A 13,787-nucleotide genomic window follows, 5' to 3' on the forward strand; every position below is an offset into this window, starting at 1 on the left:
CAGCAATTAGATATAAATGCGTCGTCACGCATATCACCTCGGAGATTCTCCTACAACAACTCTGCCGTGAAGGCCTACAACAACTCAGCCATTACGGCCTACAACAACTCAGCCTTTCGGCCTACAACAACTCATTCATTACGGCCTACAACAACTCAGCCTTTCGGCCTACAACAACTCAGCCATTATGGCCTACAACAACTCAGCCATTATGGCCTACAGCAATTCATATCAATATTCAACACAACTCAACTTTTTCAACTCAATATATCATCTTGCAACTCAACACAACTGTACAACTCAACATCAACTTGCAACACAACACAACTTTACAACTCATCAACATACAACACAACTTAACAACATACACTCAACTTATCAACATACAACTCAACCTATCAACATACAACTCAACTTATCAACATACAACTCAACTTATCAACATACAACTCAACTTATCAACATACAACTCAACTTATCGACATACAACTCAACTTATCAACATACAGCTCAACTTATCGACATACATACAACTCAACTTATCAACATACAACTCAACTTATCGACATACAACTCAACTTATCAACATACAACTCAACTTATCGACATACAAATCAACTTATCAACATAGGATAACATAATTCAATACATAAAAGGAAATGTCTCATCCCCGCGCCCGGCGCCCTCGAAGTTGCGCCCAGCGCAGTACAACCAAAGAGCCCCAGGGGGCTAGCGCGCCCAGCGCAAGTAGGCTCGCGCTCAGCGGGACTCAGCCAGAGAGCACAAGGCTCTCCCGCGCTTGGCGCGATACTAACTACGCCCAGCGCAGGCCAGACAGAGACTCCAAGGAGTCTCACGCACCCAGCGCACCTAACCCAGCGCTCAGCGCGGGAAAGGCAGAGACCACCCCTTGGTCTCACGCCCAGCGCAATTCGGAATTGCGCCCAGCGCCCACGAGGCAGAGACTCCCAAAGAGTCTCACGCCCAGCGCGACAAGGGCCGCGCTTAGCGCAGCCTCTAGAGCCTAACAGCAAGTTACAACGGTATCGCGCTTAGCGCAGTCCAAGTCGCGCCCAGCGAGGGCCAACCAGAGACCCACATTCTCAAGCGCGCCCAGCGCACTCATCAAGGCGCTCAACGAGCTCGACTAAATGAGGTCCCCTGGCGGTCACGCGCTCAACGAGATGAACAGCGCGAAGCGCGAAGCTCATCTGCAACCCTACCCAGTTCGAAAATTTCCCCAAACACCTGTAAAAATCACTTTCAAGTACATGCAATCCAGCCAAAGTATCACATGTCCATCCAAGAGTTCGAAAACGGCATTTTTTCATACATGCATCCACAAATCAAATAAAAACCAAGAATTTTCTCAAAACCCCAAAATCCTCAAAACTCAATATTTCCCCCAAATCAGCCAAGAATCTGACAATCTTTAACAACCCAATGAGTTCTCAAACCCATTTCAACCAAAACGCAGCAAGAAAACTAACTTCCCTTACCTCGGGCAAGATTCCGAGCTTCCGGGAACTTGAACGAAGAAGAAGAAATGAAGAAGGAAGAGCTTGAGGAAGAATAGGGTTTCACACGATTCAGCTAGCTCTCCTCAACTTGATCAGCCCCTACACACCCAGACAATTTGAATCCAAAAGCCAGAAATCGAGAGTGAGGGCTGAGTAAGAAAGTGGGTCAGCATAATGAGTGTGAAGAAAATGAGAGTTGAGTGAGAAGAGTGTCCAGGAAAAAAGAAAAGGAAGGAAAAGGGGTCTCACATAAAATACAAAATCTTTAAAGTTTATTATTTTTAATAAATTTCAGTGAATAATAAAGAGTGTTAGTGAGAATATCACTAACATTATTTTTTTACAATCATGTCTATCCTATTCTCTTCTTGCCAACTTTTAAAATTTATCGTTAATTTTTTAATTCTTTCTACAAAATATAATAAAATGTTTATCATATTCTTTTCTTGCCAACTTTTTAATTTTATAGTTGAATTTCTTTTAATTCTTTCTGCAGAATATAATAATACGAATCGATTCAGACCGTGCTTACGGGTAATTAACTAGTTCTAACATAAATGTACACACTTGAACAAATATAATTCCTTCAATTTTAGACCAGACATAAATAATGGCAGTCCCACATACAATTTTTATTGTCTTTTGCTTTCATAAGATCATCCCCTTTATTCCGTATCATGAAATAATCTTAATCCCTATTTTTATTATGGCAACATAAAGTTTAAATTTGACCAATGGGCAATGGCAATCTACATAAACCCCAAGCGACCGACTCATTTTGAATGGTTTCAGTTGAACATATAGTAATACAGTTTTAAAAATAATTATTCCAAAATATAAGCATCTATCTAACATGAAACAAAATATCCCTAACAATAAACGACGAATAGAAAAGCAACTTATGGCTTGCAAATATATTGAAGAAAAAATGTTTCAAATTAAGAATAATGGAACCGAAATTTACAAAGTTAAATATTTTGACACTACAATGGATGCTTAGAACTCCAAAACCAAGCTCTTTCCAAGAGGACATAGTTTTTAATTGATAAAATGTCAATCCAAGACCAGTAGTGCCACCATCAAATTGCACAAAGATGAAGCCTGCATCATAACTTGCCATAGCTAACTTAAATTTTCTAGTTAATGACCTGTAAAGACTTGAATTATTTTCTCTCCTTGTTACACTTTGTTCTTTTTCCTTTGCTCTTTTTCAAAGCGAGGACTTTTATTAAAATGACAGATGTGTTTTCCTTTCTTGAGTTCTTGGAAGACCTGGAAAAAAAAGAAGAAAAAAAAAAGAGAGAGAACCTACAAGGTGTTATGACATATTTATAGTCAATATAGAAAATAAAGTATATGAATAGAAGAAATGAAAATAAGATTGACGTATCCTGACTACCTTGTAGTCTAGTTACATCGATCTCCTTTCCTTTCCTACTCTTCAAATACTTGCAAATCAGAAGAAAAATCAGTAACCATAAGCAGCTCGCAGTAAGTACACTTGCCTCTTTTTGGGACAAGGCTTTAGATAACCTTTTGTGTTTTTGCAGGCTTCTCTACTCTAATGTTGATTACATTGTCCCTGAACATGACAGCATAAGAAATATAAAAATTCTCGGGACTGCACAATTATATGTACTTGAAGCAAGTCAAGTTCAAATCTAGGAAATTTGGATATTATCTCCATGAAATGACCCAGAAAAAAGAACAGTTTTTTATACTGATTGGCTTATTGTAACTTATTTCAAAGGTGAAAAGCATTGCACAATGCATACAATCACTAGCTTCACAACCCGAAACATAACATGGTTCAGCATTATATATTTATATATAGAATAATTTATATTCCATTACCTTGAGGTTTATTTATTTGACACTAAACTGCAAACTAACTTCAATATTATACCCCACCCCATTTGAAGTAGCTAATAAAATATAATTTCATTAATCATCAACAACCTTTAAATTAAAGACTAATTTAATTTCATGTAATTTCTATTTGTTGTACTATAGTTGCATATTTTGGTTAAAAGTTTTTTTCCAATCTCTTGCTTGTAACACCCAAAAAGGTACCACTTGTACCATGTCTTGGTGTCATTTAATAAAATTTTCAGTCTTTGGCCTTTCACAAGAAAAAGTTAAAATATGTCTTAATTATAAAACATATAAATCATAATGAAATAACATATTTTCATAAATCATTATATATTTGGTTGAATTCTTTTCATTTGTCTTTTTTCTAGTAGTATTTAGACTTTTTTAATTTTCACTGGTCCTATCAAAACAATTTACTTTGGTAGTTCACATATAGTATATGACATCTTAAAATCTAAATTAATTTGTATATTTACTAAAGCATTCAAGGATTGAAAATTCATTTCCAATTGCTAATTTTAATTATGCACCCTCTTCCTTTTATTGTCATCTACTAGTCATTGTGATTTATGTCAATCTTCCATATTACGTGAAACAAAGAAATATGTTTATCTTGTTAGCATACTTTACACGGAAAAAAAAGGTATCAAATCCATAACGTACTAACAATAAGGAAAAAAACTCAACACAATAAAAATTCTAACAATAGTAGTGCTAATTTAAGTTTCTAACATACTAAAAGTAGAAGAAAAAACTCCAAAATGACCTTACTTCATATGATAATAAATAAATAAATAGGGTAAGTGTACAACATTTGTTAATGTTAACTTTTGTCAATTAAAATATTATGTTAATATATATTTAAAATTCTATTACTGAATTGATACAAATGTTCATATTATATTTGAATAAATTTAGAGTTTAATGTCATTTAAACAAACCTTAAGGCAGTGGATTTTAATTTACTCTATATATATTTATCAGCATATCAATTATATCATTTATATGAACTGGTAGAACAAAGAACAAATGCAAATGTATCATATTTTATGTTATTGGCATTACTAATGTAGAAACAGAATTAAAGAACACAAAGGACAAACCAGTATTCATTCTACGATGTCTATCATTAAGCAGTTCCCAAGCAACACAAAGCACTTTTCAACAGCTGTGGAAGAGAAAACTAGCTTGCTCTCAATTTTCCAGAACAAGACAACATAGAGATATCATGCAAAAAAAATTTCAAAAAGCTTAAGGGAGATTTAGAGGGATATCGTGTAAAATGGTAATATCAAAACAAACTGACCACCAAAAACAGAATTTATATAAATCTAATCGTGCAAGGGTATGCAGATTGAAGTACAACAGACTCCATTTACTGAAACACACGTAAATTCACGCTGAATTGCAACGTGTGTGTCAACTTACTTAAAAAAATATAATATTATTGTTGGGATTTAATGCAATCGTTTCTCTTCCGTGAGAAGGGACAATTCAGGATAAAATTATGAATGATGATTAATTGTCTCACATGGTTGCGTGTGAATAACTTGAGCCATTTGAAAGTTTAGGACAGACTAGTTTTATTTGTTTTAGTTCATTACCAAGGGGTATTCCCCATCAAACACAAAGACAATCTCTCTCGGGAGTTTGACAGACACCAAATAGATGGACATCTTCCCTCAGCTTGAATTTTTTGCATTTGTAAGAGTCGGGATTCAATCCCTCACTACTTAATTAAACAACGTAAGTCTTTTGTTACTCATGCCAACCCATGTTGGTTAGACAGTCTAGTTACATATACACTGGCTTATAGGGAAATAGTAAGATGCATGTGCAAATAATATTACTCTAAAATTAACTATGAACAGCATAAAATAAAAGTAACATAGAATACTCCGCTTTTCAGAGGGCTTTATCATTTATCTTCAAACACAGTGAGAAGCTTTGCATAACAGAGTCTCCTAACGCTACCAGTAAAATTAATTATCATGAAGTTATCCTCTCATTTTAATTCTGGATGTCAGGTGGTGTTGTCAAAGAACAACAGTAGTGTATGTGGTTGAAAGGAATCATCATCATACTTATATTTAAGAGAGTGGACAATACAAGTGATATTAACAGATTTACAAACCAATCTCAATAAAAATAATTAGGAGGCCATAAGCACCACATCAACCTCCAGCATTGTAAGGCGACACTTGCCCCTTTATAGTTAGGTATATTTTTTTTTTATATTTTCTCAATACTAATTAAGCAGCAGGGAAAATGTAAAATGGTATGAAATGATGCAAAAAGTTGCCCTAAAGGAGCACTCTGACTCAATTAGTAATAAACCTTTTATTCGACACTGCGTGCTTCAATAAACAGAAGTTCTTAAAACATATACCATCATGTCTGTGAGCACCCAATTATGCACAAATTTTTACCAAAAAAAAACACAATTTACCCATTTGAGTACCACAAACATCTAAATGTCACAAGAAAATTGAACTGACATCTCCGATATTGGAACCTAAGCAAAATAACCACACTAACATACTAGACTTCAATAGCTAACAGTATTAAAGTTAGGACAAAACTTAGGTGGATATAGTTGTTGTTTATCAAAATTGAAGTTTCATTTTGATAATGTATGTAATAAATTGTTCCATTAAATATCAACACGTATTATCAAGGTAAAACTCTAAGTTTAATTGAAAAAATACTACCAACAACATCTATTCTAATTCTAATACATGAACACACAAGCACTCTTAATTAAAGATTATACATCTAAACATGGAAAAGGAATTAGGTCCGAATCTGTAATGAGAGAATTATTATCACGCTATTATTTCTTAAATAACACCAATATTTCTATCATATACATAATTATATAAGTTGATAGAACATTTTTAAGGGTTTACCCTACAGAAAGCATGCCTTAGCAAGTTTAAGAACAGAAGTCAGAACAGGAATTTAATGATTAAACAAGCCTAAAATAGAAGTAGTACCACACCTCCAGTAAAAAGAGAGATGAAGGAGGAAGATAGATCCATGCAATCATAAAAACTAAATAGGAAACTCAAACACTTTTCCACATTGCACTAGAAGTTGCAACTATATATATTCTTCACGAAATCGCTGTCAAATCAAGCTAAACCTTCCGTACGTGAGATGGCAAATCCATCAGAAACAGCTAAACGAGCACTGACATTACCATTCCAAACCCCCACCAACACAAATCTTGGACCAATCCACCGAAACCAACATAAAATATAAAGGCACCAGCATTTTCCAAGCATGCGATAACGATGCAAACAACACAAACCATCCCAAAACATGAACACAGAATACAGAAACACGAAAATGAAGCAAGTGGAAGCTCCTAGTACATGACAAGAGTAACACAGTTCAAAAATCGAACACAATCCAACGATTCAAGGCACAACAAAGCTGAAACCGCGAGACAAATTATTGGAAGGATTGAAGCAACGTATGTGCAGAAACAAAAGCCACGTACGGTCTTACTTGGAGGTCTCAATTGCATTGAGATGAACGTCACAAGGCGCGAGAGTGGAGCTACTCTTCCTCTTGGCGGAAATTTTGGTCTTCGATTTCCTCTCTCTGACTTTCCAAACGTTGTTCTTCCTGAACACGAATTTATCCACCTTCCACCCGGGGCAACTCGTGTCAATCACGGTTACCTCGCTCTTCGTGAAACCCTTCAACTCGTTCCCCTCCTCGTCGTCGCCGCGATCCGCCGCCGCATCTTCCTCCACTTCCGGAAGCGCCGCGTCGGCGCTGGGAGCGGCGGAGACGACGTTGGAGGTGGTGGCGGCGGCGGCGGAGGAGGAGGAGGAAGGGAGGAAGATTTTAGGGTTGGTCTGTTTGCGGGGGCATTTTTTGTAGGTTTTAGTGAGAGTGGCGCCCATGTTGAAGAGTTCGGCGAGCATGGTGGTGATGGGCTTGGGCTTGGGCTTGGGCTTGGGCTTGGGGTGGAGTGGGGCCTGGGAGGGAGGGTTTGGGGGGAGGGGCCGGGCCTGGGGGGATTGGGAATGGGCGGTGAGGAGGAAGGAGTCGAGATCGGGGTCGTCGCCGGTTGGGATGCCCTTGCTGGACCGGAGGCGGTCGAGCCAGTTTAGACCGGATTTTCCGGTCTGAGCCGAGCAGAGCATGGTGGGAAGAATCTGGAGTGTGAAGTGAAAGTGCAGAGAGTGTGTGAGAAAGGGGAAAGAGAGAAAGGGAGTGCGCAATGCGCGTCTGTGAGTCCACGTGGACGACAAAATGACACTGTTTTAAAATTCAAACCTCGGCTGAGCGTTTTTTCGTATGCAAATGCAATTACCCATAGGCAATAGGCAGCGTTGATTGATTGCTTTTACCTTACCTATCCTGTGTGCACACTGCACACAAACAAAACAACAATAGCTGTATCATATGCATACCAAAAACAAAAACTAGGATTTTGTGAATAAAAAGTTAAAACCTACGTGGATGCATTGTGAACCACGCCACAGGATCGGTACTTTCTGTTTTACTCTACGCCTTCCCCACTATTATAAATAAAAATCTCAAAATAACTGAAAGATTTATCACTGCATTACTGGTATTTTTTTTATCTGTCAAAATTATAAAACTCCAAAATATACATTCTATTCAAACTCCTGTTACATGACACCACTCTTGGTTAAGAAAATTAATAAATAAAAATAATTTAATTATATTTTGTACTCTCAAATTTTGAAACTTAAGCTATTCTTATATTTTTATTAAAAATATTAATAATGTGATAATGTGACATGTTTAACACAAATTGTAAAAGTCTCAGTTTTTTTAAAATATAATTCGCAAGAAAAAATACACGAAAAGTGAAATTTGACAAAAAGGCAAAAGTTTCATGTACAAAGTATAATTGTAATTTATTATTAATTTTTTAAAAAAAAGACATCACTCACAAAAAAATTAATATAAAAATTCGGATCATAACATGTGAGAATTTTGTTAGTATTTTGATAGAATATTAGTGGGAGGGTACAGATCACTTAAGTTTCAAAGTCTTGGAGCATAATTCATCAAAAAAAAAATATATATATATATATATATATATATTGTACGGGTAGGGAGGTCGGCCACCACTCTGTCGGCCATTGAATGGCAGAACCAGACAGCCGAATGCCAATCGGCCACCTGGATTGGCCTGTCGTCACTTATTACCTTTAATCAAGTAATTAGGGGTTAATTAGTTGATTAGGGTGTATTACCTAATACGGTAAGTATGTTGTGAGGCCCAGGGGGTCCGAGCCCATAAATGACAGTATAAATAGCTCAGGACAAAAGGTAACGTCACTGTTCATTAATTATCCTAGAGATTCGAGGTTGTCCTGACTTGAGCGTTGGAGTGTCTTTTGCAGGTACCAACCCCCTCTTCAGCGTATCGGATTACTGGATCGGGAGTCTCGTTCGACCTTCGGACTATTAGAAGACTTAGTATGCCCTTCAGACAGGTACATTTGGCGCCCACCGTGGGGCCGAACCGAGACGATCTTAGAAGATTAATCGAGCAAGACAATGGCGATAACAAGGAGGACGAACACGGTAGATCAGCAACACGAAGAAGAACATGTCGAGGTGGTGGATGAAACCAACCTTTCCGAAACCGTCCGTCTATTGAAACAAGAGATGGAGGCTATGAAACAACAGCGAGAAAAAGACGCTAGGGAGCTTTCGGCCTTGAAAGCTGAGAATGAGGCACTAAGGAATCAAGACACCTCATGGAAACCTACTCAGGTCACCAATACGCAAACTCAAGGGTCGCACCAGTCCCATACTATCCACGCATCGGTCCCTCGTGCCTCGGCAGTAGCACCTGAAAAACACCCTTCGGCCTTACCCACTGTCGGTCGGCCTGCAGATTTGACAACCATCGGCTCACACTGACACCCTTTCACCCCCTCCATAATGCAACTCTCTCTTCTGGACAATTGGAAATCTTTACCCATTGATAAATATGATGGTACCACTGATCCTGATGAACATCTTGATGTTTTTCTTACGCAGGTAACCCTGAGTACTACGGATGATGCTGCATTGTGTCGCATTTTCCCCACATCCCTTAAGGGTAGGGCGTTGAGCTGGTTCACTCGGCTACCCCCTAACTCGATCGACTCATTCAATACTTTGTCATCTCAATTCACAGTTCAGTTTGCAACTAGCCGTCCTCATAGCTTGACATCTTTGTCGTTGGTTAGCCTTCGGCAAGATAAGAAAGAATCGCTTTGGACTTTCATGGATCGGTTCAACAAGGCAGCCTTGGAAATCCGAGATCTTAACCCGGCAGTAGCACTTCATCACCTGACGACGGCTTTAAAACCAGGGCCATTCGTCAATAGCCTATGCAAGAAGCCTCCTTCAGATATGAATGATCTGCGCAGAAGAGCAGATAAATATATGCAAATGGAGGAGTTGGCCGAATTTCAAAATCAAGCTCGGGCTGACCAGCCGGCCAAACCCGAGAAGCCAATCGAACAGACATACAGGGGGCGAGGCAAAGAAATAGCTCTTCGGGACCGACCCGTGCGAGGTCCCAAATACTCCAATTACACCCCTCTTAATGCAAGCCGGGCAGCGATACTGGAGCAAGCTTTGGCAGCAGAAGTGTTGGCGGTTCCAAAGAGAGCTTCCACTCCGCCACGCGCCGATACCAGCAAAACTTGCAGGTATCACCGAAATCGCGGACACTCAACTGAAGAGTGTGCCGCCTTAAAAGATAAAATTGAAGATTTGGTCAAGCAAGGCAAGTTGCACAATTTTGTGGATCGGCCAGCTTCATATCGTCCCCGCTCCTCGTCCCAGTATCGACACAACGATCGGCATGCGCAGGATCGGTCTGATAGACCTCGGCGCGAGCGAAGTAGGTCGCGAAAAAAGAAAGATGATTCGGCACCTTCACGTCGGAGGGTCATAAACACAATCGCAGGTGGATTTGCGGGTGGCGGCTCGACATCTTTTGCCCGAAAGAGACACCTTAGAGCTATTCGTTCGGTCAATAATGTGGATAGGCAACCTCCCCGACGATTACCAACAATAACTTTCACTGATGCTGATTTTCAAGGCATCGATCCTGAGCAAGATGATCCAATGGTGATTAGCGTCGAAATTCACAACTGTATAGTAAAGAAAACGCTGGTGGATCAAGGCAGTTCGGCAGATATTTTGTATTGGAATACCTTTAAACAGTTGGGTATTTCTGAAAGAGAATTGGTCCCATATGACGACCCTTTGGTCGGTTTTGCAGGGGAAAGGGTGAACACCAAAGGGTACATTAAGCTTTTCACTCGTTTTTGTGTTGACGAACAGGAAAGCAGGGAAATTCAGATAAAATACATCGTGGTAGACGCTCACACATCTTACAACATTCTCTTGGGACGACCATCGTTGAATATGCTAGGCGCTGTTGTGTCAACTCCGCACCTAGCAATGAAGTTCCCTTCTGATAAGGGGAAAATCATCACCATCCACGCCGACCAAAAAGCTGCTCGGGAATGTTATTTTGCTAGCTTGCAAGTAGCTCCAATCGAAAGAAAATCAAAGTCCAAAAGGGTTTGATGTCGTCAACTCTTCGGCATCAGTTGAAGAACCAGTTTGGGATCTTGACCCAAGAATGAATGATGAGGAACGCGCAGAGCCGGTAGAGTCAAAAAGAGAGCTACAGATCGGCTCGAATTCGGCTCAAGTCACATACATCGGTGCCGACACATCTGAAGAAGACTGTTCTATCTTGCGTCGGGCGACAATGAAAAACAAAGACCTTTTTGCATGGACACCTTCTGACATGCCCGGCATAGATCCCAATATCATGTGTCATAAATTATCAATTTGTGCCGAAGCGAGACCGGTTGCCCAGCGTAAAAGGAAAATGGGAACCGAACGGAAGCAAGCAGTAGAGGCAGAGGTGTCCAAGTTGCTAGCAGCGAGATTCATTCGGGAAGTTCACTACACCACTTGGCTAGCAAATGTGGTAATGGTAAAAAAGCCGAACGGAAAATGGAGAATGTGTACTGATTACACTAATCTCAATAAAGCATGTCCCAAGGATGCTTACCCACTCCCGAACATAGATCGGTTAGTTGACGGTGCCTCCGGACACAGAATCCTCACCTTTCTCGATGCTTATTCGGGATACAATCAAATCCCCATGCATCCCCGCGACGAAGAAAAAACAGCTTTCATAACTGATTCGGCCAATTATTGCTATCAGGTTATGCCCTTCGGGTTAAAAAATGCAGGTGCAACTTATCAGAGATTGATGAATAAAGTCTTCCGGCACCAAATCGGTCGAAGCATGGAGGTGTATGTTGACGACATGGTTGTTAAATCCCACGACATTGCCCACCATGTAGTTGATCTTGCTGAAGTATTTCAACAATTGCGCCGGTATGACATGCGTTTGAACCCTGAAAAGTGTGTGTTTGGGGTATCAAGTGGAAAATTCCTCGGGTTTATGTTGTCGGCAAGGGGTATAGAAGCCAACCCTGATAAATGCATGGCAATCGTCAACATGGTAAGTCCCAAGAACCTTAGGGAAGTCCAGAGGTTAGCAGGACGCCTTACTGCGCTATCAAGATTCATCCCCTGTTTGGCCGAAGTAGCCAAACCCATTGTAGGATTGTTGAAGAAGATCAAAAAGTTCGAATGGTCTGAGAATTGTGAGGAGGCTTTCAAGACTTTGAAGGAACGCCTCGGCTCGCCACCCATTCTTTCCAAGCCCGATCCCGCGATACCAATGGTGGTTTATTTGTGCGTATCAAACGACGCAATCAGTGTCGTTCTGATTCAGGAAAAGGTGGAGCAACAACCTATCTACTTCGTCAGCCGAATGTTACAGGAGGCCGAGACCAGGTATCAGCTTCTGGAGAAGATGACGCTTGGGCTCATTCATACCGCTCGGCGCCTCAGGCAATATTTTCAGAGCCATCGTGTCATTATCCGAACTGATTGCCCGATAGCCAAGGTGTTGCGAAAGCCAGAACTAGCAGGACGGATGATGGCGTGGTCTGTTGAGCTATCAGAGTTTGATATCAGCTTTGAGCCACGAGGTCCGGTCAAGTCTCAATACTTGGCTGATTTTGTTAATGAATTGCAACCGAAAGGTCGTTTCGAGAATGACGTGTGAACCATACACGTGGATGGCTCGTCAAACAATCAAGGCAGTGGCGCAGGTATAATTCTTGAGGGATCGACAGGAGTGACCCTGGAACAGTCTCTACGATTCGCGTTTAAAGCGTCAAATAACCAGGCCGAATACTAGGCACTATTGGCAGGATTGAGACTCGCACAAGAAATCGGGGCTACACGATTGATATGTTGGACCGACTCGAAAGACGTGTCAGAACAAGTGAACGACAATTTCCAGGTGAAAGATTCAGGCCTGCTGAAATATTACCACTTGTTTCACAGAATGCGCAGCACTTTTGAGGATGTCCAAGTGAAACACACGCCGAGAGAACATAACGAGAGGGCCGATCAGTTAGCTCGGTTGGCAAGTAGTAATCGGAAGCCCGGTCAGCTACGAACCACACTTCACCTTGATCTGGCCACTCCAAGTGTAACACCGATCGAATGTTTGACGATCGAAGAGCCTACACACACCTGGACAACGGAAATAATAGACTACCTGGAGCTTGGCAAGGAACCATCTGACCATGCGGCTGCCAAAAAACTCCGAGCTCAGGCGGCCAGGTATTCGGTTGTTAGGGGACAGTTGTATCGCAGGGGTTTCTCGGTGCCTCTTTTGAAATGCATCAATACGGCACAGGCGGATTATGTCTTGAGAGAAGTTCACGAGGGCATATGTGGATCTCATTCGGGAGGGAGGACGCTAGCTATGAAAGTGCTTAGAGCGGGTTTTTACTGGCCAACCCTCAAAAGCGATTGCATGCAGTTTGTCAAGCGTTGTCTCTCATGCCAAAAACATGGCAATCTTATCCATGCCTCGGCTGAAGAACTGCACAGCATAAGCTCGCCATGGCCGTTTGCAATATGGGGAATGGATATACTCGGACCATTCCCGATAGCTAAAGGCCAATGCAAGTTTTTATTGGTTGCTGTGGATTATTTCACGAAATGGGTCGAGGCCGAACCACTCGCCAGCATCACGGCCGCTAATGTTCAGAAGTTCTTGTGGAAGAACATCATTACTCGTTTCGGCATTCCTCATGCTCTCATAACCGACAATGGTTTGCAATTCACCGACCAGAAACTCAATCGATTTATCCAAGATCTTGGCATTCAACACAGATTTACATCGGTCGAACATCCGCAGTCCAATGGACAAGCCGAAGCAGCTAATAAGGTGATACTTTCTGAATTAAAGAAACGATTGGGGGACGCTAAGGGAGCTTGGGCCGA

General features: G+C 40.7%; 2 protein-coding genes across 5 annotated transcripts; one reads left to right on the plus strand and one right to left on the minus strand.

Moving 5' to 3' along the window:
• Positions 1 to 2,405: 2,405 nt before the first annotated feature.
• LOC109791942 (fantom protein) lies at positions 2,406 to 7,767 on the minus strand. Of its 4 annotated transcripts, none has more exons than XR_002239070.3 (3): positions 6,901 to 7,767; positions 3,026 to 3,102; positions 2,406 to 2,792 (listed from the first exon to the last, which is right to left on the minus strand). XR_002239070.3 is itself a non-coding variant. In XM_020351310.3 (3 exons), the coding sequence occupies exons 1-2, from the start codon at positions 7,553 to 7,555 to the stop codon at positions 3,045 to 3,047; spliced, it is 705 nt and encodes a 234-aa protein (XP_020206899.1). In that variant the 5' UTR covers positions 7,556 to 7,758; the 3' UTR covers positions 2,406 to 2,792; positions 3,026 to 3,044. The 4 variants fall into 4 exon arrangements, 1 of the variants encoding a protein (XP_020206899.1); XR_014434644.1 differs by having other exon boundaries at positions 2,920 to 3,102; positions 6,909 to 7,764; XR_014434645.1 differs by having other exon boundaries at positions 2,406 to 2,828; positions 2,920 to 3,102; positions 6,909 to 7,764.
• Positions 7,768 to 8,948: 1,181 nt separating this feature from the next.
• On the plus strand, positions 8,949 to 10,985 carry LOC145958649 (uncharacterized). The gene is made up of 2 exons (XM_083076157.1): positions 8,949 to 9,167; positions 9,438 to 10,985. Exons 1-2 carry the CDS (start codon positions 8,949 to 8,951, stop codon positions 10,983 to 10,985), a joined length of 1,767 nt encoding a protein of 588 aa, XP_082932283.1.
• The last annotated feature ends 2,802 nt before the right edge of the window (positions 10,986 to 13,787 follow it).

The sequence above is a fragment of the Cajanus cajan genome, chromosome 6 (genome assembly GCF_000230855.2).
Source record: "Cajanus cajan strain Asha chromosome 6, NIPB_CcT2T_4, whole genome shotgun sequence".
Lineage (NCBI taxonomy): Eukaryota > Viridiplantae > Streptophyta > Magnoliopsida > Fabales > Fabaceae > Cajanus > Cajanus cajan.